The sequence below is a fragment of the Cheilinus undulatus genome, linkage group 19 (assembly GCF_018320785.1).
Source record: "Cheilinus undulatus linkage group 19, ASM1832078v1, whole genome shotgun sequence".
In the NCBI taxonomy this organism is placed as follows: Eukaryota; Metazoa; Chordata; class Actinopteri; order Labriformes; family Labridae; genus Cheilinus; species Cheilinus undulatus.
This window is the reverse complement of record NC_054883.1, coordinates 18579091-18604777: the sequence shown is the minus strand read 5'-3', so window position 1 is coordinate 18604777 and position 25687 is coordinate 18579091. Positions and strand designations below refer to the sequence as shown.

At 41.8% G+C, this 25687-nt stretch overlaps 1 protein-coding gene across 2 annotated transcripts in view; it reads right to left on the bottom strand.

Annotated features, from left to right (window-relative positions):
- gfod1 (glucose-fructose oxidoreductase domain containing 1) overlaps positions 1-25469 on the bottom strand; it is a 45709-nt gene extending 20240 nt beyond the window's left edge. The window contains exons 1-3 of one of the 2 annotated variants that reach the window (XM_041813638.1): positions 25408-25469; positions 24975-25214; positions 24431-24864 (exon numbers count right to left, since the gene is read on the bottom strand). In XM_041813638.1, the coding sequence (XP_041669572.1) occupies positions 24431-24683 (253 nt within the window). In that variant the 5' untranslated portion in view covers positions 24684-24864; positions 24975-25214; positions 25408-25469. Of the gene's footprint in view, positions 1-24430; positions 25215-25407 lie in introns of both variants that reach the window. The other variant, XM_041813637.1, reaches the window with a different exon arrangement.
- Positions 25470-25687: the final 218 nt, after the last annotated feature.

Sequence of the window (25687 nt, the reverse complement as noted above, 5' to 3'; positions counted from 1 at the left end):
TAAACATCTGCTAATGACATTGGTTAATGCCCACAGTATTTGGATTTATAAATTTAATCCTGTAAATCTGCAACCATGATTTATAATCTGTGAAGGAAGAAAATTACACCTAAAAAAAAACAAACAAAAAAAAACAAAAAACACATGGTATTAAGCCTAACTCAGAGGTCATGTGATTGTAATAGTTCTGTGTAAAATAGAATCTCATGATTTCAGAAAACTTTTCTGCCTCTCTTCACTGTCAGAGTGTTAACGAGGCAAAAACTCAAAATGAAACAGCTGACATGTGAAGGCTATTGACTGGCTTGAGGTTATGCAGTAAGGAACTTTCTTTTACTACTTGAAAAGGGTCTGCAGTTTTAATGTTCAATGCTAAATAAGAAATAAAATGCGAAGCCTTGACATAATGTACTAAAACACAGTTAATCAGTATTCCTGGCTACTATTACACCATGAAGACAAAAGAACATTTCAAGCAACTGAGAGAAAAGGTTATTGAAAAGTATGGAAGAAATATGGCACATGTGTAAATCTGCCTAGATCAGGCCGTCCTCACAAACTGAGTGATCGCGCAAGGAGACTAGTGAGAGAGGCCACTAAGACACCTATGACTACTCTGAAGGAGTTTGAAGCTTCAGCATCTGAGATGGGAGAGAATCTGCATGTTGGCCAGGTTCTTCATCAGTCAAAGCTTTATGGGAGAGTGGCAAGAGAAAGACACTGTTGAAGAAAACAGATTAAATCTGGACTAGAGTTCACCAAAAGGCATGTGGGAGACTAAAGTGAAAGAAAGTCTTTTTTTGTCTGATGAGACCAAGTTGGTGCTTTTTGACCATCAGACGATACACCAAACATGCACATCACCACAAACACACCATCCCCACTGTGAAGCACAGTGGGGGCAACATCATGCTGTGGGGATGCTTCTTGGCAATCGGCCCTGGAAGGCTTCTAAAGGTAGAGGGTAAAATCCTGCAGGACAATCTTATTTAGTCTACAAGAGGACAACAGCTTGGGATATTTATTTTCCAGTAAGACAATGACTTGAAGCATACAGCAAAGCTACACAGAAATAGATTAAAGACAACAAGGCTAATGTTCTGGAGTGGCCGAGTCAAAATTCAGACCTCAATCCAATAAAGAATTTGTGGCTGGACGTAACTTTAAAGGGAGTCTAAATAACATTTTTATATATCATATTTATTTATATATCAGTACTAGCTAAAATGAATTTGTAAATATCTGCATATCAGATGATGGCAAAAATCCAATATTGTGCATCCCTTCTTCCCATAGTAAACAGTGATCTGCAGCTATTTAAAACACCTCATGCAAAGGGAAATATGGTTATGTTAAAGTGTGATCAGACCTCCACTCTGTAATCCTCCAGGGTTTAATTAGCTGCAGAGCTGAAGTACTACTACTCCTTTAATCACTCTGACACACAGCAACACAAAGTATCGTAATCAGCACACATCCCCTCCCTGCTCTTATGAGCCACATAAACATGGCTGCATAGCACTAAATGACCCCCCCCCCCCACTCCGAGACCCCTTTAGAGTGAGAATTAGTCTTACTCTTCAGTGCTTTGATTAGAAATAATATTAAAAGAAACTGGTTTTATGTGAGGCGTTGAGCACAGGACTACCGACATGCTTGAGAGTCCTGCAGTAACCAAATGTACTGAGACTGGCAGTATCAATAAAATATGTGTTAGTGATTCTTTGTCCCATAGTAGCAGAGATGTGACTGCTAATAATCATCTGGTAATAAAGTTTGGCCACAGAGAGTGATCATATTTATAACAGTGAGGGGAGCTAGCATATAAACAACACAGAATATCACCCTTAGTATAAATACCATGTGAGTACATTTCAGTTATTTATGTTTTAGGTGTTAAATATGCTGCTATTTCTTGTTTTGATGAACCTTTCTGTAGGTATAGCACGTTTTAAAACAAGCAAAGCTGACTGAAGTTAAAAGAGTTAAAAGGCTTAACAGTAAAACGATACAAGAACAACAATAAAGAGTTGGGTAAGTGAGATAGGCTGATAACCTGTTCAGTATTTTTTGGCTTTACTTTATTCAATAAAAAAGGTGTATAGTTGCTCTGTACTGTGTTTTTGAAGCTCTTAAAGTAGCCTGGCATTTGGTGATATAAGAAAAGGGTCCTAAAGTTTGTAAATGCATCTTTTTTTGCAATAAGTTGATTCAGAAAGTATTATAACCAGGACTCTTCCAGAAGCTGGTCACCCTGAGCAGTCAAGGGGCCTTAAGAGGGGTGACCAAGAACCAGATGGTGACTCAGACTGAGCTCGAGAGATGCTGTGTGGAGATGAAGTTTCAGTGGGATAACCATCACTGAAGCCCTCCACTGATCCAAACTTTATGGCAAAGTAGATAGAAGCCTCTCCTCAGTGTAAAAAAGATAAAAGCTACTTGAAGTTTGCAAAGACACACATGAAGGACTCTGAGACAGTTATTTTAGTGTTTTGCCTTAATTGTTGAGTATCTTTCTGGAGGAATCCATGCAACATTTATCATCTGCCCAATCCCAACAATGACATTGAGGTGGAGGAAGCATCATGCTGTGGGGGAGTTTTATTGGCACTTATTTAAACACATAACACATTAAAATCTTCACACATGGGCATGCATCCTTTTCTTTTTACAGAATGATGCATGTCATTTCTGATGAAGCCACGTCTGAACCAGAGATTTCATCCAGTTGAGGTCTGTAGCTTATATTCAATATACACTACCAATGCTAAAAGTACAATTAAATTCTCTGGTGTCATTTGGAGCAGCACTACATCCATTTTAGCACTAGTAAAATATTTTAAAGTGTTGTGATTGTTTTAACAGTTTGTTACATCTTGTTTCTTCTATTCTCACTCTTCTGTGTTTGCACACTGCCCTTCAGTCCCATGGGCACAAAGAGGTGTTTCTCTTTAGAGAAATGTGAAGGTGCTTCCTGCTTACCAACACCTGGCATTTATCACTTATGAACATAGATGAGAACAGTTCAGCAGTTCAAGAGCGATGGTTTCAGTCAGGACCTAGCCAAGAAGGAGCAGCTGGGGTGGAGGAGGGCTGCAAGCGCAGCTTGCAGAGAGAGCGGAAGAGCATGACCAGGCTAGAACAGTTTAAATAAGGAAGTATGAGAGTGATTAGCCAACAGCGTGTTAAGAGAAAATCAGCTGGCTGTCAGCTGATGAGATCAGCTGATCTCAATTATGGAAGCACTTGATTCCATTGCCTGCCGGAACTAATGCTATAGACATGATTGTGGTCTGGAGGTTTATTAAAATAAAAGAAATACAAGGTTTCCAAAAGTATCAAAGCTTCAAAAAACTTTGTCAACATCCATCACCTACAGGATAGAGACTGACAAGCTTCTTAATTGTCAAAGTCCTGAAAAGTGGCACAAATCCACTCATAAATAAAACCTGTAAGTTTAACTGTTAGTTTGGCTCATTTTGAGAGATGAGGAAAAGTCAGACTTGCCAAACATGATGCAGGCCTAACCCCTCTTTTCTTGTTGCTTCTGTTGGGGCCATGAAGGGCACCTTTGTGTCTGCAGAGGCTGCAGGGGAGTGGAAGAAGGAGATGATGGGATGAAGCTCTGAATGCTAATGAGCAGCAGAGAGCTAACAGTTACTGACCACACAGCATCACATAAACACAGCCCTGAACACTAATGCACATCTACACACCGCTCCTGTGACTGCCCTCACGTGATCATTGTTCAGTTGACTCCTAAGCTTATTACCTCGTCACAGTGAGATGACAAAGAAGAGGTTCAGACAAGTTCGAGTTTCAGAAGCAGGGAGGCACAAAAGGCAGCCAGGAGATTTAGGATGATGAGATAATCATTCAGGACCAACAGACATAAGGAGCAGAGAAACATTTCTAACAGTAACAGAGAGAGTTCATTAATAACCATTAATGTCCTGAGGCGCGTGCAGCAGAGGGACTTCAGACACAAACTAATGTATAGAGACATCTTTAGTAAATCACATTCAACACGGGGACAAAATGCTCCCTCTGAACAGCTGTGTGCCAGCCAGGCTCTAAAACTGTTTATCTAACTGCCAGGGCTGCTGGGAGTGAAGGGATGAACTCTTCTTTTGGAAAAAACAAGAAACCAAGGAGAGGAGGAAACTCACTGATGCATGTTTAAGTCTGATCTGTTGACGAACGCCTTTTGACAGTCCTTGCTCGCTTATTGCTGCCGAGGTCAAGAGAGAAAGAGGAAAAGGAAGAGAGAAGATGGAGGGAAGTGGAAGGCATCAATGACACCTGACATCCAGGATTATGACCTAATGAGGTGGAGAGGGTAGGGAAGAACAAGTTTCCCAGTTTGCACAGTATAAAAGCCTCAGAAAGGGTTTGAGCTGTCACTTGAGAAGGCACCATGCCAAAAGTTATCAAAGCATTTTCAAGTGTAAAGAACTGGAGTGAGAAGTATAATCAAGAAATGCAATGAGAGCCATACAGTCCAGAACAAGCCTGGCAGAGGTAGGACGAGAAATATTTCAAAGACTCTGGAAAGAAAACTAGTGAGAGATGTGTCTAAAGACCCAAGAACAACTGCCAAGACTGGAAGCATGTCCTTTGGTCAGAGGAAACTAAACTAGAGCTCTCTGGCCATAGAGACGTTGGTGATGTTTGGAGAAAGAAACAACATGGTGGTGGGAGTATTATGCTGTTGGGTTGCGTCAGTGATGGCAGAGAATTGACCATCAGTATTATCTAAAACCATTCAAATGCATCCAAACCCACTTTAATGCCACCAACGGAGCAGTGGGAGCAAATTTGGGTTAAGTGCCACATTTATGTTCTTTGGGGTCACTGATATCACAGAGAAGGGGAAACAGAGATTCCTGTCTCTATTAACAGTCTTTGCTGGAAACTCTGCCCATTAACAATGTGACACAGAGACACACTGCAGTCTGAGGCTCTGAATCACCGACATGAGACTCAGATCAACATGATGTCACATAAATCAACCCAGATGACCTCCACTCACACAGGCCTGTCCTTAGAGACTGCGTGACCACTTGATATACTGCCTTTCAAAGCTGTTTTGGACACTTTTCTCTGCTACAATTGGATTTGGGTGGCTGTCTCCTGGCTGCTTTGGAGGATATAACTCACTTTGGCTCGCTGACAGCAGACAGGGCACGGATACAATGCTGCATTCTGTGCTGCTCTTCTGGGCTGTGAGATAAACAAGGTGGAAAATGCAAAGCACGTGCAATGACTGTACTGAAAACAAACAAATACAACATAAAAAGACTGAAACACATTGAGAAAACAGTAAATACAGCCACATTACCAAAAAAGTTAGGACACTGTGTAAATGCAAGTAAAAACATTGCAATGATTTGCAAATCTCATAAACCCATATTTTATTCACAATACAACATAAACAAGACACATACAGCGCCTCAACTTTTTTGGAATTGGGGTAGTAGATTCAGCGATTTCTCTGCAGATTTTTAAACAAGAATCCCACAAAAATTTTGTTTGTGGAGTCTTCTGCCCCTGCTCTAATTCATAACAGTCTTATCTGATGCAAACACAGTGAATTTTTCATCACTGAAACATACAGTATGATAGATTTTTTCATTCCAAGAAAGATTTGGGTCAGGCTTCCTGTGTGGCTTTGAATAACTGATATGAAAAGTGGCTTCATGCAAAGTCATTCATTTACATCTTTCCATGCTCATCTGACCAATCTCTACATTACCATACTGTGACAGAGGACAGAAGATCTCTGCTGCATTAAGTCAACATTATCTCTAGGCTTGTTGTGATCCATGCACTTTTTATTTATCATTTCTGATAGACATATTTGCCATTTAAATGAAGCTTTTTGATATTTTGAGATCTATTTGCTCACTAACCTACTGTCTCTGTTGGAAGAGGTAAAATTCTGATTACACTGTGAAAAATGTTTCCAATCTATGACTATAGAAATGATCTTTTTACTGTTGTTCTTGTTCACACCTATGGCTCATAAATAACCATTATTGGTTTAAATTTCTGTTTTAAAACCAGCTAAAAACTCCCCAAGGGCCTGCAGATGGCCTAACATTAAGGTCACCCCCCATGTGTAAGGATGGCCTGGGTTCCAGTCCATGCCTAAACACCTTCCTCGAGAGCCACTGATTTCCTGTGTAGGTGCAGTCTGCCAAGTTAAGTATCAGCAAAACAAACAGATCATGAAAGAGCAACATACATAACCTGTCTTCTCTGTGCATGTAAAAACCATATCTCCAATGAGATCAAAATCAGGACAAATCTCATCACCTTGTAACCAGTTTTTGTAAACACATCTAAAAAGATGAGATTCATAATGATTGTGTATGGCAGCTAAAAGCAAATGTTCCCCATATTTCTGCTCAGTGTCTTTAAACTTATTCAAAAATGGGTTACTTTACACTTCCTTGCAAAAAAATGTAGCACCCTTTCTTTTTTAGACATCATTGTTTTAAATCACAAGACTCATTCATTTCTACAGAGATACACCTGCCCTTTTCTTTTCCCCTCTTGTTTATATCCGTTTATGGCAATGGCAGTGGGTGAATCAGTGGAGAGCTGCAGGAGTAAGCTCAGCTCCACAATGACTGAGTCATGCATGAAAACAAGCTGGGCTCTCTGTGAGGCAAAAATAACAAAGACAAAAAGAGATATGAGACATCCAGTAACATGAACATGATACAGATGAAATTTTAGAGATGAGAAGACAGAGAGAAGCGTGCATTTCTCCATCTTTACATCTTTCACTCAGATGGAGGATTAAATTCCACAGCTGAGCTCTGAGAGAAAAATAAAGGTGAATTGTGACATATCTGCTTTTGTTTAAAGCAGGAAGAGATGAACAGGAATCCCCTATGTAATACAAACATGTTGTTTTGCACCTAATACATGCACAACAGGAAGCAAGACACACTCCACGGTGCAAAGAGATGCTGTATCATTTCCTCTTGCAGATCTGTGGCTGAAAATCTGCAAAACAGCTCAATCTGCAGCTTTAAACTGAATGCTAGTATTTGACACAATAAGCTCAGCACACACTGTAATAACAGCACTGGTGCCCTCAGAGGCCTTGACAGACAGCAGCATTGCCCCCCTGCTCTCTGATCAGCAGCTGCCTCTTGTCTTCATCCCTGATGGCCAATTAAGCAGCACAGACAGGCCTATTCCTGAATGCTGCACATAAAGGACATCTGAGCGAGCCTATAATGGAGCAGGCTCACCTGGGGAATACACAGGAAAAGCTGAGAACTAACAATAAAGAGTGAGATAAAGTTCATGACACGGTGCACCAGAGGCAGTAACATGTTAGAGAAAATGATCCTAAGTTTGTGGCTGCAATGAAAACACAGGGAACAGTGCTATCGTGATTTTTCACCTTAAAATATTTGACAGATGAGAGTGTAAAAACACACCCATTGTCTGTGTGTCAGTGCTGAGTGTGCTAACAGCAACATGCCAAAACAGAGATACCTGCGTAATCAGCTGTGGCGTGGTGAAATATTTTTATCCTGCTCCAACATATTTGGGATTAGTTATTACAGCTGCAAGTCAAAACAAGATAAAATGGCAACACTGGGAATGAAAAGAAGCAGAAAGGGCAACCATAATAACATTATTCAAAGGAAATGACTGAAATAGTTATCATATGAACAAAAATCAATCCAAAAATACGAAAGGTTTAGATTTTTTGGCAACCAAGACAGCAAATTGATGAACAAACTGGCCTGAAATTTACTTATTTAGTCAGCAAGGATGGGTTACAGCCATATATTATAGAACAAGCATTGAGCTCATCAACCCACCTGATCAAACCCATGTGGAGCAGCCATTAAACTGAGGGCTCCTCTGGATAACCCAGATGGGGTCCACATATGAGCCCACATGCAAATCATTTTAAGCTCCACTCAGGTTACTGTTTACAAAATCACACATAAAGAGAGTAGGCCTGACACCATCAAGTCAGTTTGCCAGTTTGTTGGTCGATGAGCTTAACCTACACACCAGATAGACTGTTTCATATATCCACTGCATGGATATATTTCATTTGCATGGAAAACCTCCTTTATAAAGTGTTTGGGACAATGGGCCCATCAGAGCGACAAGACAAAATGAGGTAGTACGCATGTACAGCTCCTGTAGGTAACCTGAGCTCACCAGACAGGCGTTGTGGTAGTTTATAAACACTGTAGGTTGTTGGTGAATAAAACTCAAGTCGAGGGAGAAGAGCGAAAACATCTCTGACAAGAAAAGCTTACAGTGTGCTTCTTTGCTCTTGTTTTGATAAAGAAATGTGGCCCAGTTCTGTTAAACAGCTCCTTCACTAGAGCTACAGTCATGTGCCTAGGTTTTAGGCCAAGGATTTATCACGGGGCCTGATGTGCCACAACCCAGGGGAGGAGGGAAAGGGCGCCAGAGTCAAGGTTGACTCATGATGACACACACGTACTGTATGTTGCTCAGCAGCCAAAGTCAAGCTCGACGGCATTTCTTTCATCTTAGACTTTCACCCCTGGCGATGCGCCTGGAGACCGCTGGCCTTTGGGACATCAACAGCATGACCAAGGGTTTGTGGCAACGCTGCTACATGCCCGATGGAACCCTTGGCCCTACTTACTCACCACATCAACCCTTACTACTCTAAGGGTGTGGACAACAGATTATTTTCCCATGCCTCTGGTAATATGCAAGGACATCCAGAGCATGACATGGGTTGTCAAAAAGTCTAAAAGCCTAAAAGTTGTGCACAGTATTGTACATCTGAGTGAACTGCTAAACAGACAGCAATTGTGTATACCGGCTTACAGCACAAATAAACCCAGACTGTAACTATTGCAAACACTTTTCCTGAAGCAGGCCAGGATAAGTGTGAAAACACCTTCTTCACTATGAAAAGCTTTCAGTTGTTTGCTCTTTATGTACAACTAAACCCTGCTGGCAGCTACCATGATGCTGATTGGTCAGGTCCCTTTTAAGACCAGGCGCAATTGTTTCAGATTGGAGTTGTGCAAGATTCTCTTGGTCCAGCCTAAAAGTCCAGCAACCTTTAAGTACACATGGCCATATTTACAGTCAATTATGCTGATAATCATAGCCAATACATTGGTTTTAAATATCAGTAGAAATTTTCTTATCTACTGATACCAATATCAGGCCAATAATTGTGTGCATCCCAAACACTTTAAATGCTTTTTAAGGTGATAATTTACAGTTCCTTAGTGCACAGAAGACTAGAGCAGATCCTGAAATAAGCTCCTCTTTATGATGAATAGGGAATGTTCTGTACGTTAGGAATCAGTTTGAATAAAAATTTTATTCTGAAATGAAATGTGACCCTAATTCATTTCATCCCTTGTATTTAAATTTTTAGGAGAAAAATGAAGCAGGCCCAAAACATGGCCAATCATGGATGAAAAAAGCAGCAACACTTCTTTCCTTTCCACATGAAGAAGATGAGCAGGCTATGTGGACACTGGTCTGATTTTCACCCTGGACAAACCCAACACAATTTTCCTGTGATAAACAGGGATCCCTGTGCACAGTCCAGGTACTCAGGTGCTTGTCAGTTGCAGGAATGAAGTTGATGGAATGAAATCATCCACCACACATTGAAAATGACTTGGTAAACATGAATTAGGAGAGAAAGGTGAATCATTTCTTACATGCTTGCCTTTAAGTCAGCTGCAGCATCAGCTGTCTTTAACAATGACACGATACATCTAGCAGCACAAACACAGTCTTACTTCAGCATTGCGCAACACAAAATGAGGTAATATATTTTTAAAAGATTAGTGTTCATCCTGCAGACATGCACAGACGATGAGAGTATGCCCTGCGCTGCTCTGTAGTGGAGGGCAATTACACAGCAATTCAAACTGTCGTCTTACCTCTTTTTTGAAAATATTTGTAGCAATATACCCTAAAATGTCCATGCAAATATGATCATGAATTCAGTCATCATTTTGATATGGTCGCAGGCTTAAGTTTACATTTTCTAGGAAATAACAAGAATCTATTCAAAAGAAGCCTGATTTCAAGTCCTCTAAATCTTTGGGCTCCTTTGTAGTCTCCAGGTTTAAGCTGTAGACTGTGAAATTGCAAAACTCCCCTGTTTAAGTCTGGCTGGGATCCTTCCATGCATGTCATCCTCTCTTTCCTTTCCTGTCACTTCTTTACTGGAAACCTAAAAAAATAAATGCATGTAAAAAAGCAGCCCCATATCTTGCAGATTAACCTAAAAAGCAAGAAGTCATCCTTTTTCTGCTCAAATTGAATAGCAGAAATGCATTCAGACAATGCAGAGTCATTCCTTCTGGACAGTCTGAGGCCGATCCCATCCTTTAGATTTATTGGGAAAGATTCCATAAGAAAAGCTTGCCCTCTCTATCGCCCCTGGATTTAAAACCACAATGTGAGCCCTCATCCAAAGCCTGCACCCCAAGTTCACAGCCACAGAACACTCCCTCATGGGTCTATGTCAATGAAAAGCATCACTTTGAAGGGGCGGGGAAGGGGAGGTCTTCTACTTTCTGCTGTTTTCTCCAGGAATGCTCACTTGTCAGCGCAGCGTGGCGGCAGGCTGAAAAAGCCCCCCTATTTCTTTCATCCATCCATTCATGTGACGCACAAAAGCAATTTCACAGGAAGACAAGCTTTCTCTCTGCTATTCTTCTTCCCTGCTCCTGGTCGTCTCTCCATCCCTTCCTCTCCCTCTAACATGCTCTTTCACTCACGCTCCCAGGCTGTCATTAGCATACTAATGGACATCCAGGAGAACATGAATTTGAACAAGTGGGAAACTCCTGGAGAATGAAACAAGCACAGACACAGATAGAGGAGTCCTGGGAATGGCAGTGAACCTCTCGGTCTGTGGTTTCCTCTAGGCCGGCTCTGTCTGAAGCAGCTGTCCAAACCTGCTGGGGAACACAGCGACCAGACGGCACCGATCTGACAGACTGATGAATACAAAGTTAGTACAGCTTCCCTCTCTAGCCCTGAAAGTCTTAACAAGCCTGGTTACATGGAGTTGGATTAATTGGAGTTTAATTGTAGCTAACGTTAAGGCTTGAAGTGAATGTAGCTGGCATTGGCTTGCTGATAAGTCTTCATTCTAGAAGTAGCATGCCAGACAGATGAGTTAATGATTATTTTATAACTCTGAAAAGAAAAAGGCATTATTAGTCTTTAAGTGTCTTGCCTAATCCAATGTACTCTAGAGCACATAGGAACAGTTGAATTCAGGTACTGCATTTTGGTGCAATTTGATGCACAATGAAAAAGACAAAGTCTGGACTTAAATCAGATTGAGATGTTTTGGCATGACCTAAAAAAGCTGTTCAAGATTGAAAACCCTCCAGTATGGCTGAATTAAAACAATTCTGCAAATAAGCATGGGCCAAAAATCCTCCACAGCGAGACTCATTGCCAGTTATCACAAATGCTTGCATACAGTTGTTGCCATCAAGAGATTACTTCTAAAGAAACTGAAGAACAGATGAGAAACAAAGTCTTTGACATCTGTCAGTCCATAAAGGGCTACAAAGCCATTTCTAAGGCTTTGGGACTCCAGACAACCCCAGTCAGAGCCATCATCCACAAATGGAGAAAACTTAAAACAGTGGTAAATTGTCCCAGGAGTGGCCAGCCAACCAAAATTACTCCAAGAGTGTATAGACGACTCATCCAGGAGATTACAAATAATACAGAACATCTAAAGACCTGCAGGTCAGTGTTCATAAATCAACAATAAGAAAAACACTAGGCAAAAATGGCATCCATGGGAGAGTATCAAGGCCAAAACCACTGCCGACCAAAAAGAACACAAAGGCTTGTCTCAAATTTGCCAAAAAACATCTTGATGATCCCCAAGACTTTTGGAAAAGTATTCTGATGAGACAAAAGTTGAACATTTTGGAAGATTCCTTCAAAAGAAGATCATAACAACAGTCAAACATGGTGGTGGCAGTGTGAGGGCTGCTTTGCTGCTTCAGGACCTGGATGACTTGCTGTGATTGGTGGAACAATGAATTCTGCTGTCTACCAGGAAGTCTTGAAGGTGATTGTCCAGCCATCAGTTCATGACCTCAAGCTCAAGAGCACTTGGATTATGCAGCAGGACAATGGTCCAAGAAAGTCCAGCTCTGAATTGCTTAAAAAACACAAAATTAAAGTTTTGAAGTGGTGTAGTCAAAGTCAGGACTTAAACCCTGTTAAGGAGCTGGGGTTTGACTTTGAACCGACCTTTCATGCTCAAAAACCTAACAGTGTGGCTGAATTAAAACAATTCTGTGAAGAAGAGTGGGCCAAAAAATCTTCACAGCGATGTGAAAGACCAGTTATCAGGTTTAGGGGGCAATTACTTTTTCACACAGGGCCAGGTAGGTTTGGGTGGTTTTTTCCCTTAATGAATGAAATTATCATTTAAAACTGTATTTTGTTACTCGGGTTATCTAATATTAAAGTTTGTTTGATGGCCTGAAAAATGTAATTGTGACAAATATGCAAAAATAAGAAATCGGGAGGGGGGCATATACTTTCACAGTACTGTATGATATTACCACAAAAACAAGTCAAAAAAGCCAAAATGAAAAAAGTCTTTATTTTTTCTTGAAAAACAAGCAACATGGTTCCAGTGGTTTTCCATATTTATATTCCCTTGTCTGCATCCTACATCTTTTTAAAACAAAAGTTAAAGCATAATACTGACATTAGACACCCGCTGTCACTGTTTTCTATTATCATAAACACACAGTCCTCTACCTGCTAGTGTACTGTCCCTTTAAAAAAAAAGTCGAGTGGGCTGCCAGAGAGCTCACCGCCGGTCGGAAGTGCAGTTGCATAAGAGCATCAGCGGAGGGGACATGTATTTATGATGACACCCGCCTGCCCTTTGCAGGAAGGTTATAATTAGCTCTGCGCCTTTGGGTGGCCGTGCAGAGCAGGTGTCTGAAAGATCATCAGGGTGAAGATGAACCATCACTATCCTTCAATAAATACCACTAAACATTTCATTAAAAGGTGTTGGTGGTGGCATCACTTTCTCATTTATTTCAGACTCATGTCTGCTGTTGAGCAGCATTCAAAATACAAAACAACTTTAGTAGAAATCCATCTCAAAGGTCTTGAGGTCCATCAGCCAGCTCAGCTCATGTGACAGTTCATCAGGAGGTTTTTAATCATGCTGAAGATTAAGTGCTGAGTGTCATAACCTCATTTAAAGTTTTCGTGAAGGTCCAGCTGTCAAGATAATGAACTCATACTGAGAGAGCTGCACCATTAATCAGCTTCATAGTATTTGACATCTTAATTCATGTTCTCTGCTTCATCTCTTTTCCACCAGCACCAGTTTAGTAACATACTGAGATATCATCTTTTCTATGAAATAACTAAGGGATGAACCAAGAAGGCACAGAAATGTTGTTACTGCTAGTGTTCATGTTAAATGTCTATATTTTTAATTTGTGTCAGTATCAGTTTTTCTTTTGTTCCAACAGTGATTTAACAACTTGATGAACTGAATTATTCAATTTAACAAAGAACTCTGCATCTATTCTTGTCGTCTTAAGAGTTACAGAGGTGGTTGTGTTTTGTTTCTGTTGTGAGTTATTTTATAATGCAATCTTACAAAATAAGACCTCTGCCTTTTTCTTTGATTCATCATGGATTTAAAACAAGCAAGTTGTGACTCATAAGCACCTTTGAAACAGATGTTTAAGTCATTCTCTTGCAGACTGAAGAGATTTTCCTCCAGGATTTTTCTTTTTCATTCATATAACCCTCTATCTGTGCAAGCCTTTCAGGCCTGGCTGCTGAGAAGCATCCCCACAGCATGAAGCTGCCTCCACCATGCCTCACAGTGGGCATGGTGTGTTTGGGGTGATGTGCAGTGTTTGGCGTCTTGTCTGATGGCCAAAAAACCCCCACCATGTTGGTCTCATCAGACCAAAGATCTTGACCATGGAGTCTCCCTAATGCCATTTGGTGAACTGTAGTCCAGATTTAATCTGAGTTTTCTTCACCAGTGGCTTTCTCTTTGCCATTCTCCCATAAAGGTCTGTTGAAGCTTCGAACTCCTTCAGAGTAGTCATAGGGGTCTTAGTTTCCTCTCTCACTAGTCTCCTTCTTGCAGGGTCACCCAGCTTGTGAGGACGGCCTGATCTAGGCAGATTTATATGTGTTCCATATTTCTTCCATACTTTTCAATAATCTTTCTCTGAGTTGCTTGGAGTGTTCTTTTGTCTTCACGGTGTAATGGTTGCCAGGAATACTGGGTAACTGGATCCTCCAGACACAGGTGTCTTTATACTACTCTTTATACTACTACTCAGGACTCAGGGTATGGTGGACTTGACTCAGATACAACTTAGACTAACATCAGAGACTAACTGGGTTGACTCAGTGACTCAGTTGACCAACACTGGGGTTATGTGCATAACTTATGTTGGAGGACTTCTTGGCACTTTTCGGGTGCATGTGACAACTACTGAAGTAATCAAGGACGGTTAATTCCCCGATCTGCTCATCTACTCTGCTCTGAAATATTACTGGCCTGTGATTCATAAGATGCTATTCTTAGACAGCAGTCTGGTTCAGTTTGCGGGGATGAAATGGAGTATGGCTGTGCAGTTTTCTAAATGCTGTGATACCATATCTGATTCATTTTTAGTTTAAAAGTTTGAAAAAGATCCCCAACAGCTCTCTGTGTGTGCCGAGATTTATGAATTTACCTTTCCATACTCCCCACAAAAATCCTCTCAGTGTGGAGTCTTTACCAAGGATTTAATGCAGAACATACACTATATTTAGCCTGATTCAGATTCCGTGTAGGATCACTTCCTCTCCTTTGTGGTTTGTATTACATCTGTCATTTATGTAACCAGAATTTATTTAATTTCCCAATCTCATTCATCATGGCACAGAGTGATGAAGGGGACTTTACTTAGACGTCACGAGGTGTCACTAACTGCTATAAAAAGATTCACGCCATGCCTGTTGCTCATCAGGGCTGAAAGCCCCTGCTCCCTCCACTTCCTCCTCCCACCGTCAAAACAAAACCCCACAAAGGGACACAGAGAGCACCTGAAACTCTTAAACGGGTAACGTTTCAGTTCAGCTCTCAGATTCCCTCTCAGCCTCTGGCACGGTTACACACAAACTGCAGACAACCCCGACAACACACAGAAAGAACAATACGATGAAACAGCCACAATAAGAGCCTGATATTTAAAAAGTGATGCAACAAAACAGCTAAAACACAAGTGAGATAGTTTAAGGGTAAGGGCTATTTAGCTCTAATACTAAAACAAATACTAGAAACTACTAGAATATTCTGAAGGTTATCACTGCTGTAATGTTTACAATGTGGTTATTTCATGAATGTATCTACCAGACTTTGTTTGTGAATACGTCTTTTTTAACTTTTCAAACAGGAAATATGATGGACTGGCAAATTATGTCACTTCTGTCCTGACAGATAAGCATTAATTTACTCAGGTACAGTTCAGGTATAGTAACACCTTTAAAATAAAGCGTAGTACACCAGTAGTTTTGGGATGTGATGTGGAATCCCCTTCTGTGTGCTACAGTGTAGTCAAAGCAAAACTACTGGAAAACAGTAAAATAACAGATTTCAAAATGTTCTAAAAAAGTAGAAACACCCAGGAAAGCTTCTCAATGACAGTTATCTGTGACAATGTAATTTGTTACTTTACACCTCTGATTATAAATGAATCATGGCAGGGGTGTCCAAACTATGGCCCCAGGGCCAAATGCGGCCTGCGATCCAATTTTGATTGGCCTGCAGGAAATTCTAAAAAGTCAAGCAACAGCTTGACTGTACTGTATTTCATGGTTTCAGCACAAGATAGTGCTACTGTGCTAATTCTGTAAACAAACATCTCGACAAGAAGAATTTATTGATGTGTTTTTGTAACTAGATTGAGACAACTCTGTACTTGGTAAACAGATTAGCAAACAAAATGATAACAATATCTTGTTTTCTAACTCCCTGATAGGTTATGGCAGCAAATAGCAGAAACCAATAATATTCCAGGGCAGAGCCACTGGTAGCTAGGGGCAAACAGGGTCCCCTGAAATCTGTCTGGTGTCCCCAAAAACCTAGAAATTATTGTGTATATGCCTTGTCAGCCATTATATCGAGCATTTAGCATTAGTTTAGGCAGGCCACGGAGTCAAGCTCTGCCCTGATCAGCTGATCCTATTAAAGCCCTCATCAGCTGATGGCCAGCTGATTTGCTCTAAGCAGCTATTGGCCAATCGCGCTCATAATGCCTCATTTAAATTCTCTTACCTGGTCATGCTCTGCCGCTCTCTCTGTAAACTGCTCTTGCAGCCCTCCTCCACCCCAGCTCCTCTTTCATTCTGCTTCTGACTTAATCAATGTCATATACCTCGCCTTGTAGATATGAAAGTGGCCCCAACATCCTTATATATCTGTATGTGGCCCTCAGTGGAAAAAGTTTGGACACCCCTGAATTACGATAATCACAAAGGATTGTGGGATGAGTTGTCCTTTCACCCCCCTAAAAAATATGCATACACATAGTCGTATAGTCAAATGTTAAATAGTCACTAGTATTCAGGCTGCTAATTAGCTTAATTTCCTGGTTAAAAATGTTGACCTGGTATTAGCACGAACTTTGAAAATGACTTGAAAGATGGCATAAATTTTGGTATATCTGTATGCATTACTCAAGTACTTAGTTATAGGAGACGTTAATTTTGTGTAGCATTAAAGATAAATACTTTGGACTTAAGCTGACATCTGAGAACTGCTGGACACCCATTTAGGTAAAGCCCAAAAACACAAACAATACTGTAATCCTATAGGCTTGTAAACTGGGGCACTAGTTTTCTTGGTTTTCACTCTGTCTGTATCTTGAGACACTATTATGAAATACGTATCAACAAGTCAATAACCCTGATAGGAAAGTGAAGCTGAGAATCAAAGAGCTACAGACTCAAGAGACAAAAATAAGATAATAAAAAAAATCATCTGCAAAGAAAAGAGGATTTTGTGATATCAAACGTGATATTTTAGGCTCTAATGAATACACTAGCCTGTATAAATTCCTCAGGCTGCAGGATTTTAAAAATGCTAATGTATTTGATTGAATCTGAAAAAGAAAACACACCACAGGGGCTTAAATCTCCCCTGGTTAAGGATGGTTGCTGATGGTTGTGAAAGCTTCAGGCTCCTCTCAGGAGTGAGTCTTTGAAAGCAGTTTGTGTTTATGTGTGTTGAGGAGCAGACAGTGCGAGTTTCCCTTAGCAGAGAAAGCCTGAGTGACATCAGACGCCCTAGGAATGCCTCCGTAGTAAGAAAGAGAAAGCAGACAAGGAGAAAAGAAAGGAGGGATGCAGGAGAACGAGACAGACTGGTTTTGTGTAATGAGAAAGGTCTGGATGGAGGAGACGAGCCTGCTTGTCTTTAAGCTGTGTCACACATGGAGCATCATGGTGGCTTTTAACAGCAATTTTCCACTTCCTCTTTAAGTTTCTACTGTGAACAAAGAAGCAGGTATTTTAAGGCCTAAGCAGACACGCAGCCATTAATTTTATTTGACTCCGTTTTTTGTGATAACAAGTCAGTTTTGGAAGTTTTCTTGACATCTTGACCTATTTATTCTCCTTTTCTTGGAATGACAAAGCTGGTTCCACCTTGGTAAAGTTTAAATTCTAAAGACCTTAACAAAATAACCAAAATTTAAACATTATCATACAAAGTGGCATTAAAAAATGTCATGGTGTACTTTTTTAACAGTGTTTGTTTTTTCCTGCTTGTTGCTCTATTTTTTTCTTCTTAAAGCTCCTAGCTGCAGCTGTTTTCAATAAATAAATTCATGAGGTTGAACATTTTCAGATATTTGGGCTGCAAATTCTCACAAAGGCAGTACTAGTGGGTCCTGAGGCCAGACCAGTTGAGAACACTGCTTTATCTCGTTTGTATGTGACTTCTTTTAAGAAGTCTTTAGGGCTTGATCCCAAAGGTTCAGGGCTCATGATGGGCCTGCTTGATTGCATAGAACCTGAGGCAACTACCCACTCTTGATGGTACATGTGTATATTTTACAGATACCTAAGACCAGTTTATGGATAAAAGTATTCAGCCGCCTGACCATTACACTAGCAGGGACTTTAAAGATACTGTATTCAAATACATGTACTTTAATATGGAGTTGGCCCACTTTCGCAGCCATAACAGCCTCCACTCTTCTTCAAAGGCTTTCCACAAGATTTTGGGGTGTTTTTGTGGGAAATTGTGCCCATTTATTCTGTAAAGCATTCTTTGAGGTCAGGCACTGACGTTGGATGAGAGGCCTGGCTCACAATCTCCATTCCAGCTCATCCCAAAGGTGCTAAATGGGGTTTAGGTCAGGGCTCTGTGCAGGCAAGTCGAGTTCTTCCACACCAAGCTCATCAAATCATGTCTTTAAAGTCCTTGCTTTGTGCACTGGGTCACAATCATGTTGGTACAGAAAAGGGTCTTCCCCAAACTGTTGCCACACAGTTGAAAGCATAGCGCTGTCCAAAATGTCTTGGTATGCTGAAGCATTAAGAAGGGGCCTCGCTGACAAACAGCCCCATAACATTATACCTCCTCCAATAAACTTCACAGCTGGTACAATACAGTCAGGCAGGTATGTTCTCCTGGCAACCACCAAACCCAGACTTGCCAATCTAACTGCCAAACAGAGAAGATTCATCACGCCACAGAACACGTTTCCACTGCTCCACAGTCCAGTGTCCATGTGCTTTACACCACTACATCAGACACTTGGCATTGGACTTGGTGATGCAAGAGCTGCATGCAGTTGCTTGGCCATGGTAACCCATTCATGAATGCCAGAGGGAGCTTGGAACTCTTCAGCTATGGAATGGGCAGGGTGTCTGCATGTTTAACCCTCTTTCGCAGTCATTGACCTGCTTTGTGGCTGGGTTGCTGTTGTTCCTAAAAGCTTCCACTTTATAATATCACTTACAGTTGACTTTCCAGGAGGGATGAAATTTCATGAACCGTCTTAGTGCAAAGGTGGCACCCATCACAGTACCACATTTGAAGCCACTGAGCTCTTCAGGACAACCCGTTTAGTATCACGTTTGCAAATGGAGACTGCATGGCTAGGTGTTTGGTTTTATACACCTGGCCAAATACTTTTGTCCATATAATGTATATACTGTTGTTGTAAATATCAGCAGAAATCTTTGTATCTTTCATATCTCTCTTTTAAAAGTTCATTTTTCTTTAGTCATCAAAGTTCTTGGTTCCCTTTCTGTAAACATCACTGTTACCTTAGACATCTACAGTATAAATACTAGTAGTACCGACTTAAAGGCAGATCATGTACTCGGTTGAACCCAGATCAAGACAGAAAAATAACATACAAACTACTGTTGAACGTGCTTGAAGCCAAAGTTCACATTCCTCTGCAGTAGAAGTCGATCACACTTATCATCTTACAGCTCATGAGGTCAGCAGTCAGCAGCCGCCGGCAGATTACAATCAGCTCACACACCCTGACAGAAGAGGAAGTCAGCGCTGAGTTCTCACATGGAGGCTGCTCACTGACCACCCTCTGGTTGTGTAATACTTTACCGTGGATGACATTCATGGCAGTGATGCAACGTAATGAAATGTTGGCTGACGTCAAGTAGGGATAATCCCAGTGGACACATCAGCTGGTGATGAGAATATTAATTCATTCAATTTCATGATTATACAGTCATGTCTCTGCTTACAGATGATGACTGTACAAATATGATTAACAAGTCTATGTTAGTGCTCTGCTCAAGATAGCTGCACAACAACATCTTTGATAACTATAACTCTTTCCCAGTACTCAGGGAAGACATATGGGGCCCATAAAGATGAAGTGGTGAGCACGAGTACCTCACAGTAAGTGAGCAAGTTTCCTGAGTTGAATTCTTTTCGATTAGGGCCTTTCTGTGTGGAGTTTGCATGTTCTCCCTATGCATGTGAAGGTTCTGTTAGCAGCGTCCTTCCACAGTCCAGGATCTACCCCTCTGCCTACCATGACCCTCAATACAGATAAGCGATGGATGGATGGATGGATGGATGGATGGATGGATGGACACTTGCACTTTTCTTCGTGGTCAGCCTGTTAAGATTGAATTCAAAGGGTTTAATTAGAGCCAAGTTGACCTGTTTGTGTTTCTTGAAGGCCTTCCACATTATTGCATGGCCTATATACTGTACATACAGTCTATAGGCCTGGATGACTCACTCCATAAAGATTTGACCTCTGCAATGGCATCACACATGAAGATAAAGCCTCCGTAGCTCCATTCATTCTTACAGTGACACCTTGTTTGCTCTCCTGCTTCTCTATGAAGTAGCAGCGTGAGCTAACAAGAGGGACATGCTTCATCTACAGTAGGGGGTGTTTGTTGTTACAATGTGCAAACTAATGTCAACATGCACTCTTTGCATTCGCACTTGTGAAACTATAAAGAAGTCCTGGGTAAAAGTTACACAAGCCGGCTGTTCCTGAGCCAGACTGGCTCATCATGTCCCAGTGAACTTGACTCAACCTGTCAGCCACTACTAACTTGTCTGCAGCCATTCTTTCTCTCTCTTTCCTCCTGGCTCGTTTCCTCATAGCTTCATTGTACGAGCCCAGCTTGTTCCTTCCCTCCCAGCTTTCTTCCTCAGACGCCCTCACACAGCTAAGTCTGGTCAAATCCTTTCTGTATGCTGGGCAAACATTGAAACAGTGTTTGCAAATTCTGTTGATCCAGGTCTGATGATTAGAACAAGTAGAGTATTCAGGTTTTTGGAGATAAAAATACACAAAAAGGGTTATAGGTATTGATTTTTAGAATAATTTGGGATTAAAATCTCATGATTAACTGCTCAGAATACCTCTTAATCCATTTGGAGTACAATGGTTCAAACTAACATCTTTAGATTTGGTAAAACAACCACCTGGACAGCCTATCAACTTTATATAGGACAAATATTAATGTCACATCGATCCTGGGAAATAAAGCTAAGTAGCATAGACTCAAGATTAATGTAATTAAGACATCCTGGAAAACTCTTTTCAACCCAGTATTCCCGTACTAATGTTGCAAAGGTGATATCTCGAGATCACATGAGAAATATACACCTGGAGGGCAGGGCTGCTTGATTAATTTTTTTCCTTTTTGCAACACTATCCTCAGTCTACAGGTGGAAAATCCCTCCTTGCTACTCCTGTCATGTCATGGAGTTGTTCAAATGAAAAACTGTGATTGCAAAATAATCCTGTGACCTTTCTTGTTAGATGTAGCCATGCTGTCCAAAGGATACCTCATCCCTGCCACAGTTACACTCATTCTGTGAACGAGCTGTTTGTGTGTCGTGTAGCTTTAAATGTTAATGAGCTGTCTGACTCTGCCTCTGACCACGCCATCTTAGGAAATTGATCAGGTTTAAAGGTTGTGGCTCTCCTGGTCAATCAGGACAGAAGGGTGGAACTTTCTTCCAGGCGGGGAGGGCCAACCAAACCTGGGGGCGGGGCTAACTCCCCACATGACATCATGGGGGGAAAATCTGATTTTTTTTTTCAGCACACATTTTCTGAAAGCTAGAGAAAGAGAGGGGGGAGGGAATGGATTTTTCTGATTCTTGGGGGGATTGTGGATAGGTCAGGGGCACATATTTTTGCCAGAGAAGCCTGAAAAAGTGTATTTTGCATAATATGTGACCTTTAAACAACTGTTTCAAAGTGTTAATTTAAGTACAACAGAATTAGTGAAGCAGCTATAAACATGGTAGCTCTGTACACTCACCGGCATCTCAGCAAAAGCCAGATTAAATCAAAGCTAAACTCATAGTTTCTGCCCAAGTTCTTCCCAATATATGTCTGTGGTCGTTATTTTGCTTGAGTGCTTTTATTTTGGATGTCCACATCAGGAAATCTGGTGTTGTCAGAGGTAGCCTGAAACACCTCAGCAGGGGAGAAATGAAACTAAAACTACAGGTCTATTTACATAGAAGTGAGCAGAGAGGGACTCATCTGCAGTGTTCTTGATGCTCTAACATGAGCTGAGTACAGCCATCACAGGCTTGTTTCAGAGAATGAACGTATATTTAAATGAGTTATTTATTTTTATTTTGTGATACCACAATATAACACTGTTAAAGTCAAACTTTTCTTACCTCTAAATTCATATCAGAAGATTCCAGTCCTTAGATCTAAACTTTGCGCAAAAAGTAGGGACATTTGTGTTTGGTAGGTCATTTCTTCACAGCCCTATGAGACCAGAGATTGACTTATTGCAGACTGTTTTGGATTGTCTGGGCAGACTGCTGTTGGCTGTCTCATCCTGCAAACCCTGACTACAAATCCGTAGAAGACAGCCTACAATTCCTAAGTGCTGACAGGGTGAGGAACCAGTCTTTTTGGGGTGTCATCTTCTTGGGACACCCACTTCGAGGCCTGTCTTGGCCTTCAGTTAGGGGATTGTAGGGCTCTTGGTTTTGTGGAACAACAGCTTGGAGTTGCCAGGTTCTATCCAGATCAGGCAATCGTGGCATGCAGATTCTTGGAGCAGACACCTACTGACTAATGCAGCAGGGCCCATACTCACAGGTGCACCTGGAGGTAGCAGAATCTATAGCAACAGCAGATGAGCTGTTGGGCATTGGCAGAGAAGATTTGGCAAATTTTTCATGGGCGCTGTGCAACCTACATACTCAGCTCTGCTGCTCATCCCACAAATGCATGCTCCTTAGAAATGTGGCACCATTTAAATAGCTAATAAACAGGCTTTCCACCGGTATAAGATTTATTGCCAATAAGCATTGTTACAACAAAGAAATAATTTACCAAACACAAATTTCTTTACTTTGAGTTTATGTCATGTAAGTCTCTCATTAGCTCACACAGCTCTTTGTCCCTCTTAGTCTTTCCTATCATAGATAGGCTCTCCTGTAGCTGTCAGCTGCTCTGCTCTCCAGGAGTGTGACGAGTGACTCGATGATTATTGACAAGAGGCACATTCTGAACCCATCAGACAGAATCACACAGCTGTTCATCCCTGAATGTGTTATACCACAGAGGTTAAATTAAATTACTTCCTTCCACAGAATGACTGATGCAATACTTTTTAGTATTCTTGAGTTTGTGGCAGCAATAAGTTTTCCTGCTCAATGTGTCTGTTTTCCCTTCTACTGTCCACCTCTAGAGGTGGCACAGGTAGTGAGATAGCCCTCATGTTGGATGCTTAAAAGCCTCAAAGCTTACCTCAAAGAAGAGAGGCTTTTGGAGTGGAAGCTCCCATCTTGCTCTAATATGTTTCTTTGTGTCAGTTATTGATAAATCCCATGCACTTCAGGGTTTCAAAGGTGTTTTCTAGAGCCACTTTAAATCAGCTTTAGCGCAATTAGTTAAAATAAGACTTGGATACGATGTTGGTTCCAGTGGGAAAAAAAGAGAGGTTTCACAGTGATGTATCAGATTTGTGTTTGATGAACTTCTAATTGGCTAATTGCAATTTTATTCCAGATATTAGCCGTTTCTTCCAGCAGTGTTAAGCATTTTTGGACCTTTTGTTTCCCAGTCACAAACCTGACCTATTAGAGCTCCCTGCCAGCTGGTCTCCGCTGCCAAACTGTGGTAAATAAAGCCAGTGTGCGGAGAGTAGCAGCTCAGTAGTGCCTGCCACCATTCTTTCACCGAGATCTCCAAAATAAGCTGCGCTGCTCCAGATTTAAAGTAGAACAACCTCTCTTTGTGGCTCTGCTTTCAGGCCTCTTCTCCTGGGCCTCAGTCTCACTAATGCAGGTTAAGTTTAGAGTTTGACCCTTGACTTTGTTTGAGAGAAAGTCTCTCTTTGCTCAGATCTGAACCACGTGTCAAAGCTGCAGGTTTGTCTCCTTAATAAAGACAGCAGGAGTCTTTTAATGCATTGCCTCCAAATATAGGGATTGTTGCTCAGTCCTATCATAAAGGTCAGTCTTGTGTCTTTGCAGTGATTTCTTTTTCCTTTTCTGCACTCTCACGCAAGTTTAAAAGCTTTCTCAGAGAACTACAGCTGTAGAACTGACTCCACCTTTAGTTTAGCAGCAGACAAACATAAATCAGCCCAGATGGCAGCTTCATCAATGAAGTTGGGCTGCTGAAAGGAGAGGAATACCAAGTGATCCACAGCCACACTCACTCCCCACTGGGCTCTGCTCCTCTATGGTACTACAAACCCATAAAGTCTGCCCAAGGAGGCATCATTGGACCGGTATCTTGCCTGTCAGCTCACCACCCAGCATCATCCCCCACCCAGCAGGCCCGCAGCAGCATCCCACCCCTCCTCCCTCAGCAGCAGCAGCGGCGGCTGCAGGTCTCACCCAGTGTGCGGGACTCACCCAGTGTTTTGACCGCGATCTGGCGCGTCAGAGGAGGCGGCAGGTTGATGCAGACCAGATCCACATCCTGATGCAGTAGCACGTCGTCGATCCGGTTGGTGTAAAACGGCACATTCATCTCCTTGGCCAGCTCCTCCGCCTCCTCCTGAGTCCGGCCCCACAGCGCTTTGACGGAGAAGCCCTCATTCTTCAGCAGCGGGATGATCACCCGGGCCGTCAGGCTGGTGCCGAACACGCCGACACCAGGCAGCATGGCTTGGGTTAAATAGTCTGATTTGGCTCTGTGTGTTTGTTCTTAGAGATCCGGATGAAGCCAGAGCTGCTGCAGCTGCAGCAGCAGCTGAATGGGAGGGAAGCGGCGGCTGGGACCGTCAGGTTGGCCATCCACCTGCAGCCAAACACCGCCTGTGCTGCATTTCCCCGTCTCTCCGACACTAAGATCGGGCATTAAGTGTTGTTATTTCCCGCTTAAAACTCCCCTGAACAAAAGGAACCAGAGTCAGCTCTCCTTAGCGTTAAACTGAGTAATCTAAACGGGTTTTACCTCGTCTCTGTCTGACAGCGAGCAGCGCACAGACTGCGCAAGGCAGTGAAGGGCATGTCATCTCCTCCTCCTCCCCTGGTTTACTCTTCCTCCTCCAGAAGGAGCCTCCTCTCACTTTAAAGCAGTCAAAGAGGTCCGGAGAGGAGGTTTATCTGCCGGCATGCTGACACAAGCACCGCCGTGTCTCTCTGTGAGCTCCCCGGAGAATCCGCAGCAGCAGCAGCGTTATTATGCTGGGGGCTAAACAGACATGCGCAGTCAAGTCAGAGACAGCGACAGGAAGTGCTGCGAGACGGAGAATTTTCTAAATTAAAACTTGAATTACGAGAATAGTTGCCACCACTGGAGCTCCCGCTGTAGCACCAATGTTTACATGAAGTATGACGAGAAAAAGAAGTAAACAAAAACGTTATTTAAAATAGTTTGGTCTTACATGGCTGTGCTCTCAAGTGTTACAATCACGTATCTTGAATGCTCCTCCAGGCTTTAGAGGAGCTCTGCCTGCTGCGTTTCTCCGCGAGTTTAAAACCAAACAACAATTTGCATAGTTGGACACGGTTCAAAGCATGGCCTTTTGGTGGTGCAGAAACTACTAAATTACTTAGCTTATAAAGGGAGTTCTCTTCTGCTGTGTGACGTCATATGCAAAGATCCTATGTAAGTTGCCTATAAGCCCTTTGCCATCAAATTTGGCATTGCCGGACATGTTATTG